Source organism: Heterodontus francisci, chromosome 16 (genome assembly GCF_036365525.1).
Source record: "Heterodontus francisci isolate sHetFra1 chromosome 16, sHetFra1.hap1, whole genome shotgun sequence".
NCBI classification, from domain to species: domain Eukaryota; kingdom Metazoa; phylum Chordata; class Chondrichthyes; order Heterodontiformes; family Heterodontidae; genus Heterodontus; species Heterodontus francisci.
In genome coordinates this window covers 94,306,700-94,327,620 of record NC_090386.1, presented here as the reverse complement: position 1 = coordinate 94,327,620, position 20,921 = coordinate 94,306,700, and the positions used below count along the sequence as shown (strand labels likewise).

General features: G+C 43.1%; 1 protein-coding gene across 1 annotated transcript in view; it reads left to right on the top strand.

The window, feature by feature from the left end:
- The window catches only part of LOC137378522 (double-strand-break repair protein rad21 homolog), an 84,836-nt gene that overhangs the window by 25,888 nt on the left and 38,027 nt on the right, over nucleotides 1-20,921 (top strand). Inside the window, exons 5-9 of the mRNA XM_068048868.1 lie at nucleotides 142-242; nucleotides 3,334-3,525; nucleotides 5,482-5,589; nucleotides 7,273-7,386; nucleotides 19,766-19,995. Coding sequence (XP_067904969.1) covers nucleotides 142-242; nucleotides 3,334-3,525; nucleotides 5,482-5,589; nucleotides 7,273-7,386; nucleotides 19,766-19,995 — 745 coding nt within the window. The remainder of the gene's footprint in view (nucleotides 1-141; nucleotides 243-3,333; nucleotides 3,526-5,481; nucleotides 5,590-7,272; nucleotides 7,387-19,765; nucleotides 19,996-20,921) is intronic.

Sequence of the window (20,921 nt, the reverse complement as noted above, 5' to 3'; positions counted from 1 at the left end):
TAGGATATATCAGTGTTTCTTGTGAATAACTCTTGCACATTTAAACTACGTGCAGTTTCTGGAGAATTAAATGTAACCTTTGTTTCTCAGCATGCAGACCATAGTTACTATTCATTTAATTAAATTTGACTTTGTCTCTAGTGCAATTGATGTTGCTGAGCACTTTACACTAAACCAGAGCACAGCTGAAGCAATCACCCTTCGAGAAGACATGTGTGGTATTCTTCAGGATAATGGATTTGGTGAGGAGAGATATAGCTCTTTAATGTTACTGCCTAACTAATTAATCCATGATCTACAGTTATACCTAGAAATTTCTCCAAACATTACATAGTGAGTATGTGACTGCCCTTAGAATAAGGAGTTATTTCTAAACATTAGAGGTAAACATTAGACTAGAATAGTTGTAAATCATGCAACTGCAGCAGTGACAGCTTACACTTGTATTGTGCTTTCATAGTTGGAAACCTCCCAAGGCACTTTACATTGCAGAAGGAGGGGGTGGTACGGTGAGGGGAAGAGTGAAACAGATAAAAAAAAATGCTAACCCATTGGGGTGGGAGAACATAAATGTTGAAACTTTGCGAAAATATTTGGTTAAAAAGGAGGGGAGGAATCGATGGTTTACATCTTTCTCCTCTGTATTTTCCAGTTTTATTTATTTATTTAGAGATACAGCACTGAAACAGGCCCTTCAGCCCACCGAGTTTGTGCCGACCAACAACCACCCATTTATACTAACCCTACAGTAATCCCATATTCTCTACCACCTACCTACACGAGGGGCAATTTACAACAGCCAATTTACCTATCACCTGCAAGTCTTTGGCTGTGGGAGGAAACCGGAGCACCCGGCGAAAACTCACGCAGTCACAGGGAGAACTTGCAAACTCCGCACAGGCAGTTCCCAGAATCGAACCCGGGTCCCTGGAGCTGTGAGGCTGCAGTGCTAACCACTGCGCCACTGTGACCTCACTTGGTCTTTCTGTCTGAAGGACATCTCAGCATTGAGGGAAGAGGGGCCTCATTCCCTTTCGGGTGCTGTTCAAATGACAATGGCAACCAAGATGTTTTGCAAAATTAAGTGGTGGATACTGGAATTGACACTGCTTTGGAAAACTCTTGTATCTCAGCTGTCTCTGAATGAAGTCTCTGCTCAGTCACTTGACTCTTGGTTACCATCATAGTCTTATGGGATTGATTGATGTCAGAGTGTCAGAGCATTCACTTCAGTGTGAAATCCTTCATGTTGTAGATATAGTAGCTTTCCATATTCTCAGGAAGTATTCTTCTGGGAACAACATTTGTCACCCATTTTATGAAATAGAGTTAAAAATCTAATCAGACTCATCTCCCTTCACCATGAGATAGATTTTTCATCTTCATATCCTGGCCATTAATCTGGTGGAGTGGATCACTCACTATAGAACCTGCCTTATTTTTTAATTTCATTAATTTCAGTGGATTGATAATTGGACAGGTTCTATAAATCACAGGCAATCTGCTGTGGCAGATTACTGCCTGGGCAGTGAGATGAAAGTCTACCTGCATATTTCTGGTGACTGAATTTAGCTCTTCTGCGAATCCTCCAGCTCTGTGAGTTAAAATGTCTTATTTCCATGGTAGCATTGGTTTCAGCCAGAAGAGTTAACACACTTCAGAATTGCTACTTGGATAGAACAGCATGGCTGTTTTGAGATCTTAATTACAAAATTACTACTTACTCTTTCTATGATTCACAAAGATCAAAGATGGATGGTAGATATTACTGTATGAATGCTTAAAAAACCTTTAATATGTAGAGTTGATAGAACAAAAACTTTTATGGAGTCCAGTCTAGGGCACATATTTCTAGTACGGCCATAACAAAAAGTTGGCAACATGGCTGAGTGCCCAGCTTTTGTTGCTAGGCAGCAGGAGAAAATGTTTTGTGAAGAGTCATTCCACTGGGTCTTCCACTTTACTTGCAGACCTTAAGGGCATCCTGGAAAGGATCTGCAAGCCTGCCTTTATACCTTTACTTGGTTACTCTGTGTTTGCATACACAATAGTGGCTGAAGTTCAGAAGAGTTTAATTCTGTGAAGCATCTCAGATGATTTGACTGTGACGAGAACGCTAGCAAAGGCCACTATTTCTTTTCAAAAGGCACTACCAATATCCCACAGAAGCAGCCCAGCGGTCCCTCTCTCCCTCTTTCTTACATATAATCTAGTGATGCTATTTGTGTTCTTCTTTAGAAGATAACTGATACATTAGTGCTTTACTGGAGTCTGCAGGAAAGATAATGTGAACAACAATAATTTACTGACATTGAAACCTCCAAAAGGAGATATGTCTTTTTTGTTTTTTCTCATTATATGATGGTTGGGAAATAAATACTGGCCTGGATACTGAGGAGACCATCCCATCTAGTTTTAATGCCTTACTGAAAGACTGTGCCTTTGGATCCTGCAGGACTCCCTGAGTACTGCAATGAAGTGTCAGCCTAGATTATTTGCTCAGGTTTGTGGGGTGGGACTTGAACCCACAACCTTCTGACTCGAGAGCCAACCAGGAAGGTAATTAACTTGCTGTTAATTAACTTCAAAGGTAAGTTGAGCTGTGCCATTCTTATCCATTTCATGGAAGGTAGGTATTTTGTAGCAAGAAATAGGAGTGGAGTAGGCCATTTGGCCCTTCAAGCCTGTTCCTCCATTCAACAAAATCATGGCTGATCTACCTCAACTCTGCCTTCCCCCACTATTAATGTATCCCTTGATTCCTTAAGTACTCAAAAATCTATCTACCTGTCTTGAATATGCTCAACACTGACCATCCACAGCTCTGGGGTAGAGAATTCCAAAGATTCACAACCCTCTGAGTGAAGAAATTTCTCCTTATCTCAGTCCTAAATGGCCAACCCCTTATTCTGAGATAGTGACCCCGTGTTCTAGATTCCCCAGCAGGAGAAACATTTTCTCAACGTCTACCCTGTCAAGGCCCTTAAGAATGTTTTGTTTCAATTAGATCACCTCTCATTCTTCTTAACTTCAGGGAACATAGGCCTTGTCTCTCAATCTCTCCTTATAGGACAATGCCCTTATCCCAGGAATCAGTCTAGGGAACCTTCATTGCACTCCCTCTAGGTCAAGTATGTCCTTCCTTAGGTAAGGAGACCAAAAATGCACACAGTACTCCAGGTGTGAACACTCATCTTCACTGCTAAACCTACTGTTAGTTCACTTGGACTTTTCAAGTGAGGAAAATTTCTACACTCTCCTCAGAATTGCCTATGACTTTACCATGTTGTTTGTGTTTTTTTAAAATTTACAAGTAATTACTGTCCTTGCCAGGTGATGATTACGGAGTGTTAAGTAATAGTGGTATCTTGGATGAAAATCTGATGAGCACTGGTGAATCGATACTTCCTCAAACACCAGAAAATAATTTCACTAATGCTGTGAAAAAAACACTTGCATTAAATGGTGATAAAAATAGCTTTCAGAATGATGGATTTGGAGATGAAGGAGCAGCTTATATGTTAGGTATGTTTCATATACTTTTTAAAGCATAACTCTATTAATTTCTTCCAATTTTAAAATGTTTTGTTCCCTTCAGCCACTTCCTGATCTGTAATTGTCCTCTTTTTGATTTTGTTTCTTGAAGGAATGTAATAGTGACCTACTGTCACCTCTACTGGAGTAACTTTAACTTTTATCATCTTGCGAAAACTGAGTGAAAGTGAACCAACAGCTCATTCTGTACCTTGCCCGATTTCTTTTCTGAAATTTGCAACATTTGTGTAGCATAGGAAAAATTAGCCTTTCAGATTAGATGTTATATTAATGCAGTCTATTATGTGGTAGGTTTATTTGTACTGTGATTGGCTATACAACTGTAGTGTAGCCTGTTGTAAGTATTGGGACAGATGTTGGGAAATCATTTATGCACAAAACCAATTGTGTGTATTGTAGTTGAGTTGTGAACATTTGTATGGCAAGCACGCAATGTGGCTGATAAAAGGAGCATTGAACTGCAGGTTGTACTGTAAATTTATAGTCTAAAAACGTTTTGCCTGTTTGTAATTTGTTGGCCTACCCATTAATCGTTTGTCACATTTAGTTCTTTCTATTGCTCACTGTAAGGTGCAGAACCATAATTATCATGAATAAGTGGGTCAGAAACCTACACAGTGAAACAACCAAAAAGTAAATGTATTTAGATTTCCAATGTTATACTCACAGATCTTAATAGTAAGCCATTCACTTTTAAGATATGGGGTAGCAAAGCTTGAACTTCGACTTTGGCATATGACTAAACCAATAGGAGTGGACTTTGGTCCCATTTTTGGCCTTCTGATGACCAAATCACCTGATACATTCTGTGGTTTCACCAGTAGTAGATCATTCGAATTATTTAGTGTCTCATACCAAGCTTGCTGCTGCACACCCCCACTCCTCCCCCCCAAATTTATCAGTAAACATTTTTTTCTTGAATCAGAAACTGCAGAAGTATTCAATGCCTTAGCAACAGTCGATTACAGTGTTAAAGGTACAATATATGCTGGGATTTCCTCTCTCCCTATTTTTCAGGTGGGAACAGAAATTTGCTTGGGTATGCTATCTTCTGTGTCTCCGCCCACACCCACCCCTGCCAAGTTTCCCACTGCATTGCCCCAGCAGTGTATAATACACCCACCTATAGATGGACGGGTATGTAGTTACTAGTAAGTTAGGGAAATATGTCTTCCAAAGTATTTCCTGCTGTTTATGTCTTTGCAAAGTTAGTCCTTGGCATTGAGCGTTGCTGTAGCCTGAGAGGAGGGTCAGGGAGAGGCTTGAATCTGTCCAGTCCCTCACGGACAGATGGATTGCACAGACCCCATAAATTTAGCCCTTTTTTGTAGACAACATGGAGGCTGACTTCCCTGTGCTGCAGCAGCAAAACTTCACACCCAATCTGATAGGACTCCCTAGCTGTTGTTATTTACCCCCTGCCAAATATACAGTGTTTGGGCTTGCACAAAGACAATGATCACTTGGGCAAGTTAGCCGAAGGTTGATGTCGGCATACCCTAGCGAGGAAAGAGAAGGGGAGCAAATTGGCAGGATAGAGAAAAATAGATTATTAAAATGTTTTGATAAATTTTCATCAGGTAAACAAATCTGAGAACTTGAGCTTTGATCCTGCTTCCTGCCCCACAGCAGACCTGTCCCTTATTTGGTTTGGATGTGGCTGAAGTTGGTATCCCTAGGTAAACTACAATAAATCTTGCATCTTTATAACAGCAATCGAGTTTTATTATCCCTTTGTCAATCAGGTTTCTCTCCTCTGCACATAATGCTTTGTCTAATCAACAGATGTGGTATAATTACAGAGCCATAGTTCAGGAAGTAGTGCCATAGAAATAAATTAACTTGCTGCCAATAGATATGAGGTTAAATGACTTACAAACGTAATCCTTTCTGTAAAGGCTAAAGGTGCTTTCATTTTATTTTTAGAGGAGCTTCTCAGTGGTGAAGCTGAAAATGCTTTTGTGGATTTTGCAGATGCTAAGGGTAGCATTACTAAAGATCTACCCAATAAAAAGACACCAACTGATATGACCGGTATGGACCTTTATAGCTCATGAAGTGAAAAGTCATGTTGTGAATTAGTATGCTCCATGTTATTTCTCTTTAGCCTTACAAAGCTAAGCAGTTCAACTGTACCATCAATGAAATCTTTCCATAGGCAAGTGACTTTGGCATGTTTGATCCAAAGGTAAAAGGAACAAAGAAACAGGAGGCCATTCAGCCCGTCAAGTCTATCTGGCATTCAGTTAGATCATGGCTGATCTGTACCTCAACTCCATTTACCTTCTTTGGTTTCATATCCTTTAATACCCTTACCTAACAAAAATCATGTTAATTTATCTTGTGTGAAATGGTAGATTTAAATTACGAGCCTGCTGTTTCCTTTAATCTAAATGCCACACCTGTAAACTGTATTTTTGAGTTAGTGGGTGAAACCCTGCGAGTCACATTTGGTGCTTTGGACCAAGTGGGCAACTTATCAGAAAATTACCAGTGCTTATGTTCTTGTGTCACCACTATTATTTTGGTTAACTTGTTTATTTTAATCCACTTCTTTGATGTCTGTGTGAACATGTTTACTTGGTGTAAATTATGCTGTCACTGGTTTTCTGTATGAGACTTGTTATACTCATCTTATTTGGATGGAAAGAGGAAGGGAAAAGGATGGTTGCCTGGTAGATGGCACTGCAGCAGCCATGAACAAGTAGCACCTATCTTAATCTCGAGCTGAGATGCGCTAACCTGGATTTGTTTGAGAAATTCTGTTTTTGTATACTGTGACTCGTGAAGATGACAGTAGGTGAGTTGTATGACGAGCTGTATACCTCCAGTCAAGCTACTCCATGTGCCAGTCACTGTAATGGGCATTACAGCACTTGACTATTGCCTGAGGCATAAAGGTTATGATGTCTGCATTGTAAGATATTCCACTGGGATGCCATTAGTTGACCTAAAAAGGAAAGTGCAAAGTTAGCCATTTGGAGCCTAAAGACCCTATGGAGCCCAGACAGTACATCAGTATAATGCTCATGAACAACTTCTGAGCTCGGGTGCAATCGTAGAAATTTACAGCATGGAAAGAGGCCTTTCAGCCATCGTGTCCGCACTAGCCAACAAGCAGCCATCTAGCCTAATCCCACTTTCCTGCTCTTGGTCCATAGCCGTGTAGGTTATGGCACTTCAAGTGCATATTCAAGTATTTTTAAATGTTATGAGCATTTCTGCCTCTGCCTCCCTTTCAGGCAGTGATTTCCAGATCCACACCACCCTCTGGGTGAAAAGATTTCCCCTTGAATCCTCTCTAAATTAGAGGGGAGATGAGAAAAAACGTTTTCACCCAGAGGATGGTGGGGGTCTGGAACTCACTGCCTGAAAGGGTAGTTGAGGCAGAAACCCTCAACTCATTTAAAAGGAGTCTAGCTATGCGCCTCAAGTGCCGTAACCTGCATGGCTACGGACCAAATGTTGGAAGGTGGGATTAGAATAGGTGGATTGTTTTTTGGCTGGCACAGAACTGATGGGCCAAGTGGCCTCTTTCTGTGCCTTAAATGTTCTATGATTCTAAACCTACCTCTTACCCTAAATCTATGATTTGCATGCAGCTACTAGAATCATGATTAAGTGCACTGTGGCTCTGCTTCCTAGGGAACACCTAAAGAAAATAAAGGGAATGTTAAGGTGCTTTTGATTTATTTTTACATTTCATTATTTTAATAGGTGACTCAGATGTTCCTGATTCTTTACTTCAAGCAGAAAATACTCTATGTGAGCAAACAACTCTGTTGCTCAATGAAGAGGAGGGCTTTGCCTTACAGCCAGTTGATACTATTGGTTAGTTTAACTCCTCTTTGTCTTTGAAAAGCTTAATACTTGCTTGGGTTAGTTATTGCTTTATTACAGGTAGTAGTGTTTGTATAAACAAAGTGACTCCCGACAATGCAGTGGCCCGCCAGTGTAGTCAGAGCACTCCAAGCTGCGCACATGCGCAGCCTATGTCTTGCCAGGACTTAGTGGCGCATGCGTGGATAACGTCATCTTGTAGTGCCAATGTCATTGTGTATCCGCACATGGTTGGTCTTTGTGCATGCGCCTGGTCTTCGTGCATGCGTGATTAGGCGTCATCGGGTATCCAGCTCCTTTGAGGCTGGTAGTGATTGCCGCTACTCACTCGACACTTTCTCCCCCACCCCCCCCCCCCCCCCACTCAGCTGCTCGCACCAGACTTCGCTGCTCTCCCCCCCACACCCCTGACCAATTGTTCCCCGCTCCTCGCTTTGTACCACCCCGCTTTCTGGCCGCTTGCTCCCTGCTTCCCCACCCCCAGCTCTAGGCCGTGCCACTTCCCTCCTCTCAGCCACTTGCTCCTACATCGCCCCGTCACCCCTTGTGGCCCGCCTCGCTTCTTATGGCGGCGCATGGAGAAAGATCAAATGTGGGAGCAAGTGGCCAGGAGGAGGGAAGCAACGCGGCCTACATCTGTGGGGGGCGAGCAGCCAGAGAGTGGAGTGGCACGAAGCAAGGAGTGGGGAAGAATCAGCCAGGGGTGTGGGGGGAGCAGCGAGGTCTGGAGCGAGCTTCACTTGTGGTGAAATCGGTCCTGGTCAGTCATATGAAATGTGGATAACGAATTGGAAGCACATTTTATACGCTGCCCAAATTTCTTCTCCATCGATCAGGGTGGAAATTCACTATCTGCCAAAAGTATCAGAACATGGAAATTCAATCATAAAATTCCTTTTGTATTTAATAGGATTGCTGGAATATTAAATGGATCTGAGGATTACAGTTAGTATCCAATACTACATACTAGTATATTACTGGGCTTCCATTCAACTTAATGTAAGGCTAATTTGCTGGAACTTACCAGCCATAAGCATTTCCTGTGATAAATTGAGCAGTGCCATCTTTAATCCTGGCAGCTGCCTGAGCGTCGCAAACAGTGACGTTCAATGCAAGAGGTTGCATTTGCGCATGTGCTAGTACTGCACCACCTGGTGGTTGCGTTGTCAGCAAACACAGCCTTGTATAAATGCTATTCCTGTTTTCAACTTCTTGATCTTGTGTATCAAACTGTCCTTAGACAAGGTCAGTCATTAGCACTGAGCACTAATGTTGCTCTGGGGGCCCCTGCCAGGTACCAGACAGGTGCAGTATTCCAGAGGTGTGCAACGCTTGCAGGGGAAGGAGACTGCTCCTGTTTCCTGACTCAGCTCATTTACATAGCTGGGTGCCTTCCCCACAGTGACCCACCTCTAAAGGTGGAGTGTTAAACTTCAGAAAGCTGGTTATGTAAGGATAATGCTGGAGCCTATATTTACTCAGTTTCACATTTATTGTGTAGAGTAAAAGGATTACAAACATGTAGTTCCTCACTCAAAACCTTCCACCAGTCTCAGTGAGTGTCTGCTTCTAAGTGCTCAACTAAGACTGCAGTTAACACCCTTCACCTGCATATAATCAAACCATTGATATACAATTAACAGATTAACATGGGGTCGTTGAAACAGGCCAGCAATAGTCAGTTAAGGAAGGTTAATGCTTTCTGCCTTCTGCTGGCAGCTTACATTTTTGCGGTGCTCCCAGGACTCCTGCAAACTTTCCTCCATCTTTTAGGGGAACCCCTCCGTTTGGGTGTCTCACCAACTATTTCAGAGGAAAGTGAGGAAGGAGGGCCTGTAGTAGACACGGGTACAGGAATAGTTCTTGTAGGATGTCCTGAAAATCCTTGGGGAGTATAGTGTGAGAGGAGATCTTGCGTAACTGGTCAATTCCCTTCCTATTGTTGAACACTCTTAATTTGCAGACATCGGTGCTAGAGTTTCTCTAAGCATCAGCTAAACATTAAAGAATCCAAAGACAGGGCTGGCATCCTTTGTTACAGGTAGTGAATTTGTTTCTCCTTCAATTCAGGGTTTGGTGAGTTGAATTACATAAATCATGTCTTTGATGTTCAGGCTCTTAACTGGCACCCTGAACTAACCTCATTCTGATTTCCTTCTGTCCTTCAAGCTTCAGAGTGAGAGAGAATTGTTTGCGAATTGTTTTGATTGTGGTTTCTCAGTAGGGCATGATGACATCATCTCTGGATAAATAGGATAGTCCAGAGATGAACAGGAGAAGGATGGGATTTTTTTTTCTGCAGGTGAGCCTTCAGGCAAGCTAATTTTTTTTTGTTGCTTTACTTGGCAGTGAACTGATATCCAATTGTGACTGGAAAACTTCTCATCCTGTCAAAGATAGATAGGTTTTGTAGAGTGCCAAAACAGAGCCTTGTGTCATTATTCGCCAAATACTTTTGCATGATGTTTTGTATCCTGTGCACTCTAGGTTAGGCATGACATCCCAGTAATGGTAATCTACATTAATCTGCAGAAAACTCATCAACTGTTTGATTCCATGGAAGGCAAGATTTACCTGGAAGTGAAACTGCTGGTTTTAATTGTGCCTTACCTGGCATGTCTCCATGACATGTCGTTCAGGACACTTAATATTTAATGACACGGGATATAGATAGGTTGAGAGTGGGCAAAAACTTGGCAGAGGGAGTTTAATGTAGGAATGTGTGAGGTCATGCACTTTGGTAGGAAGAATCAAAAGGCAGACAATTATTTAAATGCAGAGCGACTCCAAAAAAGTGCAGCACACAGAGAGCTGGGTGTTCTTGTGCAAGAAACACAAAAAGTTAGCATACAGGTGCAGCAAGTAATTAAGAAGGCAAATGGAGTTTTGGCCTTTATTGCTAGGGGGTTGCAGTTCAAAAATAGGGAAGTCTTGTTACAACTGATTAGGGTGTTGGTGAGTACTGTCTACAGTCTTGGTCCCCATATTTAAGAAAGGATATACTGGCATTGGAGGCAGTTCAAAAGAGATTCATTTGGCTGATTCCCGGGATGAAGGGGTTGACTTGTCAAGAGTGGCTAAACAGGTTAGGCCGTTATTCATTAGAGTTTAGAAGAATGAGGTGTGATCTTAAATGAAACATACAAAATTCTGAGGGGGCTTGACAGGGTAGATGTTGAGAAGACGTTTCCACTAGTGGGGGATCTCAAACTAGGGGACATTGTTACAGAATAAGGGGACACTCATTTGAAACTGAGATGTGAAGGAATTTCTTCTCTGAGGGTAGTGAATGTCTGGAATACTCCACCCTAGAGAGTTGTAGAGGCTAGATCATTGAAATTATCTAAAGAGGAGGTAGATAGATTTTTGAAATATCGGGAAGTTGAGGGCTATGAGGAGCTGGCACGAAAGAGGAGTTGAGGTCTGGGGCAGATCAGCCATGATCTTATTGAATGGCAGGGCAGGCATGAGGGGCTGAATGGCCTACTGCTGCTCCTATTTCTTATGTTCTTATGTAGTTCCAAACAGTGTGCAGGGGCAGAGAGACCTTTGGGTCCATGTGCCCAGATTGGTGAAGGTGGCAGCACATATTGAGAGAGTAGTTAGATCTTGGGCTTCATAAATAGAGGTATTGAGTACAAAAGCAGGGAAGTTATGCTGAACTTTTATAAAGCTGTGGTTAGGCCACAACTAGAGTATAGCATCCAGTTCTGGTCACTACTCATTGGAAGAATGTGAAGGTCCTTGAGAGGGTGCAGAGGTGAATGGTTCCAGGGATGAGGGAATTTAGTTACAAGGTTAGGTTGGAAAAGCTGGGGTTGTTCTCCTTGGAGCAAAGGAGGTTGAGGGGAGATCTGACAGAGGTGTACTAGATTATGACAAGTTTAGATAAACATAGAAACATAGAAAATAGGAGCAGGAGTAGGCCATTCGGCCCTTCAAGCCTGCTCCACCATTCATTATGATCATGGCTGATCATCCAACTCAGTAACCTGTTCCTGCTTTCGCCCCATATCCTTTGATCCCTTTAAACCCAAGAGCTATATCTAACTCCTTCTTGAAAACATACAATGTTTTGGCCTCAACTGCATTCTGTGGCAGCGAATTCCACAGGCTCACCACTCTGGGTGAAGAAATTTCTCCTCATCTCAGTCCTGAAAGGTTTATCCCGTATCCTTAGACTATAACCCCTGGTTCTGGACTCCCCCCACCATTGGGAACATCCTTTCTGCATCTACCCTGTCAAGTCCTGTTAGAATTTTATACGTTTCTATGAGATTCCCCCCTCATTCTTCTGAACTCCAGCGAATATAATCCTAACCGACTCAATCTCTCCTCATACGTCAGTCCTGCCATCCCAGGAATCAGTCTGGTAAACCTTCGCTGCACTCCCTCTATAGCAAGAACATGCTTCCTCAGATAAGGAGACCAAAACTACACACAATATTCCAGGTGTGACCTCACCAAAGCCCTGTATAATTGCAGCAAGACATCCCTGCTCCTGTAGTCGAATCCTCTCGCTATGAAGGCCAACATACCATTTACCCTTTTTACCACCTGTTGCACCTGCATACTTACCTTCAGTGACTTGTGTATGAGAACACCCAGGTCTCGTTGCATATTCCCCTCTCTCAGTTTATAGCTGTTCAGATAATAATCTGCCTTCCTGTTTTTGCTACCAAAGTGGATAACATCACATTTATCCACATTATACTGCATCTGCCATGCATTTGCCCACTCAGTCAACTTGTTCAAATCACACTGAAGCCTCCTTGCAACCTCCTCACAACTCACCTTCCCACCCAATTTTGTGCCATCTGCAAATTTGGAGATATTACATTTAGTTCCCTCATCTAAATCATTAATGTATATTGTGAATGGCTGGGGTCCTAGCACCGATCCCTGCGGTACCCCACTAGTTATTGCCTGCCATTTGGAAAAAGACCATTTTATTCCTACTCTTTGTTTCCTGTCTGCCAACCAATTTTCTGCTCATCGCAATACACTACCCCCCCAATCCCATGCACTTTAATTTTACACGCTAACCTCTTATGTGGGATTTTGTCGAAAGCCTTCTGAAAGTCCAAATAAACCACATCCACTGGCTCCCCCTCATCAACTCTACTAGTTACATCCTCGAAGAATTCTAGTAGATTTGTCAAGCATGATTTCCCTTTCGTAAATCCATGCTGATTCTGTCCGATTCTACCACTGTTCTCCAAGTGCTCTGCTATAAATTCTTTGATAATGGACTCTCGAATTTTCCCCACTACCGACGTCAGGCTGACTGGTCTATAATTCCCTGTTTTCTCTCTACCTCCCTTTTTAAATAGTGGGATTACATTAGCTACCCTCCAATCTGTAGGAACTGTTCCAGAGTCTATAGAATCATGAAAGATGACCACCAGTGCGTCCACTATTTCTTGGGCTACTTCCTTAAGTACTCTGGGATGTAGATTATCAGGCCTGGGGATTTATCGGCCTTCAATCCCATCAATTTCCCTAACACCATTTCTCTACTAATACTGATTTCCTTCAGTTCCTCCCTCTCACTAAACCCTGTGTTCCCCAACATTGCTGGTATGTTACTTGTGTCTTCCTTTGTGAAGACAGAACCAAAATATGCATTTTATTGGTCAGCCATTTCTTTGTTCCCCATAATAAATTCCCCTGTTTCTGACTGTGAAGGACCTACATTTGTCTTCACCAATCTTTTTCTCTTCACATACCTATAGAAACCTTTGCAGTCAGTTTTTATGTTCCCCGCAAGCTTACTGTCCTGCTCTATTTTCCCCTTCTTAATCAATCCCTTGGTCCTCCTTTGTTGAATTCTAAACTGCTCCCAATCCTCAGGTCTGCTGTTTTTCCTGGCGAATTTGTATGCCTGTTCCTTGGATCTAATGCTGTCTCTCATTTCCCTTCCAGTTTGTACTGGTCCCACCTCCCCCAGAAGCGGTCCCAATGTCTCAGGAATCTAAAACCCTCCCCCTCACACCATCTCTTCAGCCATGTATTCATCCGATATATCCTGCTATTTCTACTCTGACTAGCATGTGGCACTGGTAGTAATCCTGAGGTCCTACCTTGCAACTTACTTCCTAACTCCCTATATTCTGCTTTTAGGACCTCATCCTTTTTTTTAATCTACGTCGTTTGTACCAATGTGTACCACGACCTCTGGCGGTTCACCCTCCCCCTTCAGAATGTCCTGTAACTGCTCTGAGACATCCTTGACCCTAGCACCAGGGAGGCAACATACCATCCTGGAGTCTCGTTTGTGGCCATAGAAACGCCTGTCTATTCCCCTTTCAATTGAATCCCCTATAACTATTGCATTCTCACACTTTTTACTCCTCCCCTGTGCAGCAGAGCCAACCGTGGTGCAACAAATTGTTGCTGCTTTCCCCTGAGAGGCCATTCCCCCAACAGTACCAAAAGCAGTATATCTGTTTTTCAGGGGAATAGCCACAGGAGAGTCCTGCGTTGCCTGCCTAGTCCTCTTGCTCTACCTGGTGGTCACCCATTCCCTTCCTGCCTATGGAGTCTGAGCCTGCGGTGTGACCACCTCTCTATACGTACTATCCACAATGCTCTCCGCCTCGCGGATGCTCCAGTGTCCCCAGCCGCCGCTCCAGCTCTGAAACCGGGCTTCCAGGAGCTGCAGCTGGAGACACTTCCTGCACGCATGCTGGTCCCGGGCACTGGAATTGGTCCCGGCTTCCAACATGGAGCACGAGGAGCACACCACGACTTTGAGCTCTCCTGCCATGACTTAACCATTTAAATTAAACCTTTTGGAAGATGCTTAATATCAAATTATATCAATTACTCTGGGGCCCTTCTTCCCTGGTCCTTGTTACTACAGAACTGCCTAAAAAAAAACTACTTACTATATATGAAAATAAACTGTAGACCTTTCTTACCTTAGTTACAAAGCCAGCTATTCAGAGCTATTCCCTAACAGCAGTTACTCACCAACCAATCACCTTGCAGCTTTCCTGTGATGTCGCTTGACTTTTTTTTTCAAACTCTGGCGCGCCTGGACTGCTCTCCTGGAAGGTAGGAGACTGGGCCTCGATCCTCGGGTTCGATTTTTGGGCTCCGCTCTCGGCATTCTCCCCACAGGTCTGCTCCGCTCCCGGAAGGTCAGAGGAGAGGGATAAGGTAGGCAAGGAAAAGCTGATCCTATTACCTGATGGTACCTGAAGGACTGGGGACGCAGATTTAAGGTTTTGGGCAAGCGATATGGGGGAAAGTGAGGAAGAACATTTTTACTCAGCGACGGTGGTGGAAGTGGGGATGATCACTGTTTTCAAAAGGAAACTGGATCGGCACGTGAGGAAAATAAGCTTGCAGGGCTGTGGGGATAGAGCAGGCAAATGGGACTGACTGGATTGCTCTACAGCGAGCTGGTGTTGAGTTTGATGGACCAAATGACGACCTTCTGTGTCATAATGACTCTGGCAAGTGCGATAGTTTGTTCTTGCTACGTTCGTAATTGATGACTTCCCAAAGCTAATGGACTAGGTATTCCTGAATCTGCCCTAGGAGGGTCAGGACAGGATTTTTGCCTTGCTGCCCTAACCCCTCTGTAATGCTCAGCTCTTTTTCTGGTTATCACTGGAAAGATAGAATCCCTGCTATCAAATGGGAGCCTGTCACTGCTAGAGAGAAAAATGGCACCATTGCTGCAGCACCCAAAGATGTAGGGAATATTTAAAGAGATCAGAAGAATTCCCACCGACCCCAAACATCCAGGAGGCACTTGGCATGGGCAGAGATCTAAAAAGGTAAATGTCTGTGGCCTAATTTGAGGAGAAGTAACCACTATTGGGTCCTTCTGCTGCCAACATAGGGACAGCACCACACTCCTTTCCTAGCAATACCTTAGTTTGGCCAAATCAAAGGCAGAATTATCGGCTTGCCATGCTCTGCTTCCCTTCCACAATTCACATCTGGCAGAGAAGGAAGGAGCAGCCATTGGTCATTCTGGTATGGGCAGTGGAATAGAAGTCCAGGCCTCCACTGGTCTATTTTTCCTAATTTGCCACGACTATCCTGGCTGTGAGAAAATTCCAGCCGAGTATGACTGAAGTTAAGAGTACGTTGGTGCTTGCAAGTTTATGTTTGCACCACAGGTGAGGCAGTCATAAATAAACATATGACTGATATAGTTCAGTGACATTCAACGCATTCTGCTTCTCAATAATGAGTACGTACTCATCGCCTTATCACTTTTCATTTTAAGGAAATAGACTTGTTATAAGAACTATTCTCAACTTAGTACGAACAAAATCTAAATGGGCTTTCAGGCATGCAGAATTTTTGGAGACTGCTGGTTTCCCCTGACCCTCCTTGTGCAAAGGCTTTAAATGCCCCTGATTCTAGTGCAGTACTTCCAGGATCTTTCTACCTGAGAACTCAATCAGACATCTAGCTCCAGGCAGCTAAACATTTTTTTTCCCAATAATATACTTTAGTTATAAAAATCTGTAAAAAAAAAAATACATTACAACACAGTTCAAAACAGCACCAAGTTGACATTCCAAAAAGTGCAAAGGAAATCAGTTTTCTTCAATGTAGGATTGAGTTGCCTCAGAACCCTTCCATTCCATTTTACATGCCATGTACATTTTTACAGCAAAGCCATATTTGGTGTATACAGCCTGAGGGGTTTCCCATGGATCCAGCCCCTCAGTTCACTATGGTGGGAGGATCTTACACAGTGGTCTTTCCCCATTGAGCCTTTGCAGCGGCTGCCGCAAGCATTAGTGCGTCCCTCAGCACGTAGTCCTGGACCTTGGAATGCGCCAGTCTGCAACACTCGGTCATAGACAACTCTTTGCACTGGACGATCAGCAAGTTTCGGGCAGACCAAAAAGTGTCTTTCACCGAACTGGTGGTCACCCAGCAGCAGTTGATGTTTATCTCGGTGTGCGTCCCTGGGAACAGCCTGTAGAGCACAGACTGTGTTACAGAGCTGCTTGGGATGAACCTCGACAAAAACCACTGCATCTCTTTCCATACCTGCTTTGCAAAGACACATTCTAGAAGGAGGCTAAACTAGCTGGAGATGAGTCTGTTTGGCCAATCAAACATGGGGCTTCTGCCAAATTATTAGGAGTAGATTGAGGTATTTCCCACATCTTCGTGGACAATATTGCAATGTCCAGTGATTTGTGGCATTGTGTGTGTTGGATGAGTCATCCCACACTACGAAGAGGGTGATGTCAAATGATATGATGGGTTTTATAGTGATTTTAATAATTTGTCTATTGTAATTCAGGTATCTTTTAATAAGGCCACTAGGTGAATATGCAAATTAGTTTAATTGACTGATAATCTTTTGGCAGTGATTTTGTTGTCTACTCAGCGATCATACTATTTTTTTAAAAAGTCAGAAGGGATTTTTTTTTAAATTGCCATGGGTATTGTGCATGCAGGAGGGGGTTGGGGGTGGCAACAAACCTCCATGATGTGGGCTGAAGGGGCCAGGCCATTTTTACAAAATGGCATCATTAACAGTTGAAGAATCCCCTGCAGAAATGGATACTCTGCTTACATGACCTGTGCAATTTTCATCGTCTTTCCCAACTCTACTATTAGTGGAGATACATTTCTTAAAAGTGGGCTTTCATCCCCTACTTTTATTTTACTTTAAGTAACCTTGGAAGACTTGCTGGTTGCAGGCATGATTTGGAGGATTTCATCTCACATTGCAAATGCATCCTTAGAGGGCCTAGTGGAAGAAGTGAGGGCCAGCAGGGAAGTACTATTCCACAGCACCCACATGAGCATCCCCAAGGCCACTGTCAAGCATGCTTGGGCAGAAGTTACTGAGAGAGTCATGCCAACAGCATCACCCTTAGAACCTGGGTTCAATGTAGAAAGAGGTTCAATGACCTCACAAGAGTAGCATAGTTGAGTGCACCTCTTCACCTCTCAAGACAACCTCACAATATGCCCCTGTCACCCTCCCCCAGCATGCTCAACTATTACCTCCCGTCCATCACATCTTTCACCGTATAATCACAAGTGCACAATAAGGCAACTCTTTCTCGTTCCAAGCAAACTCACCTCTTCCTTTCTTCTCTTCACATCACTATTCTCTTCTCACCTTCTAACACTTGTACAACCACCAACCATTGCTTACTCACCACGTCAAATACAATTCCTTTTACGTTTCACCTCCCCATCTTAATTCCATCTTGCTTCTACACTCAACACATCCACGATATGGGTCATGGGTTAATTGAATGGGTGAAAAATGAATGGAAGGCATTATTATGTTTGGCATTAAATAAATTGTTTTATAGCTTCAGTTTGGAGATTTAATAGCAGCTTCTCAGTCTACGGTAATCAGAATTTAATTGATATAGAAATTGTTGGAATGCCCTTCAATGCAGGGAATTTCAAGGACTGTTATGCAGAGGGGTTCTTTGTAAGTTTTCAGGGAGGATGTGAGAAGCTCAGCAGAATTGCTGAGCTTTAAACTGATTTTTGACATCTCTTGCTACAAGGCCCTCCTTCCTGTGCTGCTTCCTGTCTTTCCTCTTGGTCTTCCTTGTCTGATGATGATTACAGCTGTTGCTCTTCCTCCTCCAAATGCTGACCTCTCTGCAATTCATTGTTGTGCAGTGTGCAGCAGACCATGACAATGCATGACACGCTATATCGGGCAAATTGCTGGGAGCCCCCTGAGCGGTCCAGACATCCAAAACTCTGCTTAAGCAGTGCAATCATGTGCTCTATAAGCATCCTGGTTACGCCTTGGTTTCAATTGTATCTGTGCCACACAAGGGTTGCGCAGGGGAGTTCTCCAGAGAGTATCAGTTGTCCACCACCAGCCATCTATCAGGTTCCTCTTAAGAGTGAATCATGAGGATGGTGGAGTATTTTGAGGATAAAAACATGCTGGCAGCTCCCTGGGTACCTTTCACAGACCTGCATGATCTTGCTCCTGTCTAATGCTGTACATTATTGAAGTGGTACCCTTTTCTGTTGGTGCTCTAATGGCTATGTGTGCACAATCAATCACATCCTGCATGCAAGGGAAGTCCACTAAAACTCTGAGCTTCATTCTGTCAACTGTTGAGATCAGTCAGGAAGGTGATGTACTGTTTGTCCATGGCAAAGAGGGCATCAGTCACTTGCTTCATCCAAGTGTGAACTGCAGACTGTGAGAGGCACCTGATGTTCTCTGTTGCACACTGAAAGGATCCAGTGGTACACAAATTGTGGTGATTTTGAGGGCTGCTGGCAGTCCAGCAGGCAGCAGGTAATATTGCAGAAGGTTGCAGAGATCTATAACAGCCTGTCAGAAGAAGAGCAGCCTCCTCCTGCACTGCTCCTCAGATAGATCCAGGAAAGTAAATCTTGGCCTTATTTCCCTGCGTACTTTGTATGGCCTCCTGCATCTAATTTATTCTGAAATGCCCAGTTGCTGGTGGCAATGCTTGCTGTTACTGCACATCTTCCCCCATGTCTTCCTCCATACAGAAGAGAGGAACAAGAATGACTTCCATAATAAGAGACACTTGATTGTAGGGCTGTAAGGCAATAGAAGTGTAGAGGTGGTGATTTGGAAGCTTCAAGCATTCCTGGCAATCCAGACAGAAAACGATCTTGTGATCTATTGCTTCAGGATTTCTCAGATGTCAACCCTACTAGGTGTTGCAGGCACATCCGAGAATTGGCAGTTCATCAGTGAATTTAAATGGAAATACAATCGGAGTGGATTTGATGTCATCAGAGTACAACTTAGACCTTTTTATTTAGGGCCCTGCTTACCTGACATGCAGCCAGAAATTGGTCAGCTAAAATGATCGGGGGGTTGGGGCAGGAACGGGGAGGGGGGGGGGGGAATGGTGAAGGATGGTCACAAATGTGCCTTTAACCTCTCTTCACCCACACCATTCCCACTGGGCAGGGGGATGAAAATCAGTCCTCCAGTTTTGTCAATTAACATATGGGGAATATCCCATTGTGATATTTGCTATAAGTTGACTGTGGCTGCTCATGTCAATGAATGTATAAGTGTGGCAGTATGTCTGTTGTTGGAGAATATATGCATAGGCTAGCCTGTAGTGATGAGTTATATTACTTGTACAAGTACTGAGCAAAGTCAGCACTTTCATTGCACAAAAGCTGTCTTCCCTCTTTATATTTAAAATGAATGTTTAGTGATGGCATTCTCTTTCAGAAAGGTGGTGTACAGTTTGTGATACAATCTGCATTGTACCATAGTTACAGCATATGAGGCAGAGTAATGAGTGGTAATTGGTACTTGCAGTATCATGTCAAAAATGTTGGAAGAACTATGGAACAAGTTATCCAGGTCTACCTTGTACTGATATTCTTGTCTTGTTAGTTTCTTCAGAAAGAAAACGGGGTAAGAGGAGGCGGAAGCTTACTGTGGATTGCGTGAAGGAGCTTGATAGTAAGACTATTCGTGATCAGATTGGGGACTTCTCAGACATAATCGCAACGATAGAGCTGGCTCCACCCACCAAGAAGCTGATGATATGGAAGGAGACTGGTGGAGTTGAAAAACTCAACTCTCAGCCTGCCCAACCCTTAATAAATTACAGATTATTAAAGGTAATTGTGTTTAATTTTAGCACATGCCATAATGATGGTGAAAATTAAGAACAGCCCATCAGTAAAGAACAATTTGATTCAGTAGTCCACTGTTTCTGTTGGGACTTTCTTATTAAAAAGTACACATTTCATCTTTTCCCACCTGCCAAATCACAAAAAAATTACAAATAGATTTCTAAAGACATCCTATCAGAGTGCCTCAAAAAGTATTAAAATGTTTTTGATTTATTAAAGTAGCTGATTTGTTTTACAGAGTGTTACAACAGGCTTTCTATAGGTATATCAGGAATAAAAGAATGACTAGAGTTAGATTAGGGCCAATCAAGGATAGTAGTGGGAAGTTGTGTGTGGAATCAGAGGAGGTAGGGGAAGTGTTAAATGAGTATTTTGCGTCAGTATTTACAGTAGAGAAAGAAAATGTTGTCGAGGAGAATACTGAGATTCAGGCTACTAGGCTAGATGGGATTGAGGTTCACAAGGAGGAGGTGTTATCAATTTTGGAAAGTGTGAAAATAGATAAGTCCCCTGGGCCAGATGGGATTTATCCTAGGATTCTCTGGGAAGCCAGGGAGGAGATTGCAGAGCCTTTGTCCTTGATCTTTATGTCGTCATTGTCGACAGGAATAGTGCCGGAAGACTGGAGGATAGCAAATGTTGTCCCCTTGTTCAAGAAGGGGAGTAGAGACAGCCCTGGTAATTATAGATCTGTGAGCCTTACTTCGGTTGTGGGTAAAATGTTGGAAAAAGTTATAAGAGACAGGATTTATAATCATCTTGAAAAGAATAAGTTCATTAGCGATAGTCAGCACGGTTTTGTGAAGGGTAGGTCGTGCCTCACAAACCTTATTGAGTTTTTCGAGAAGGTGACCAAACAGGTGGATGAGGGTAAAGCAGTGGATGTGGTGTATATGGATTTCAGTAAGGCG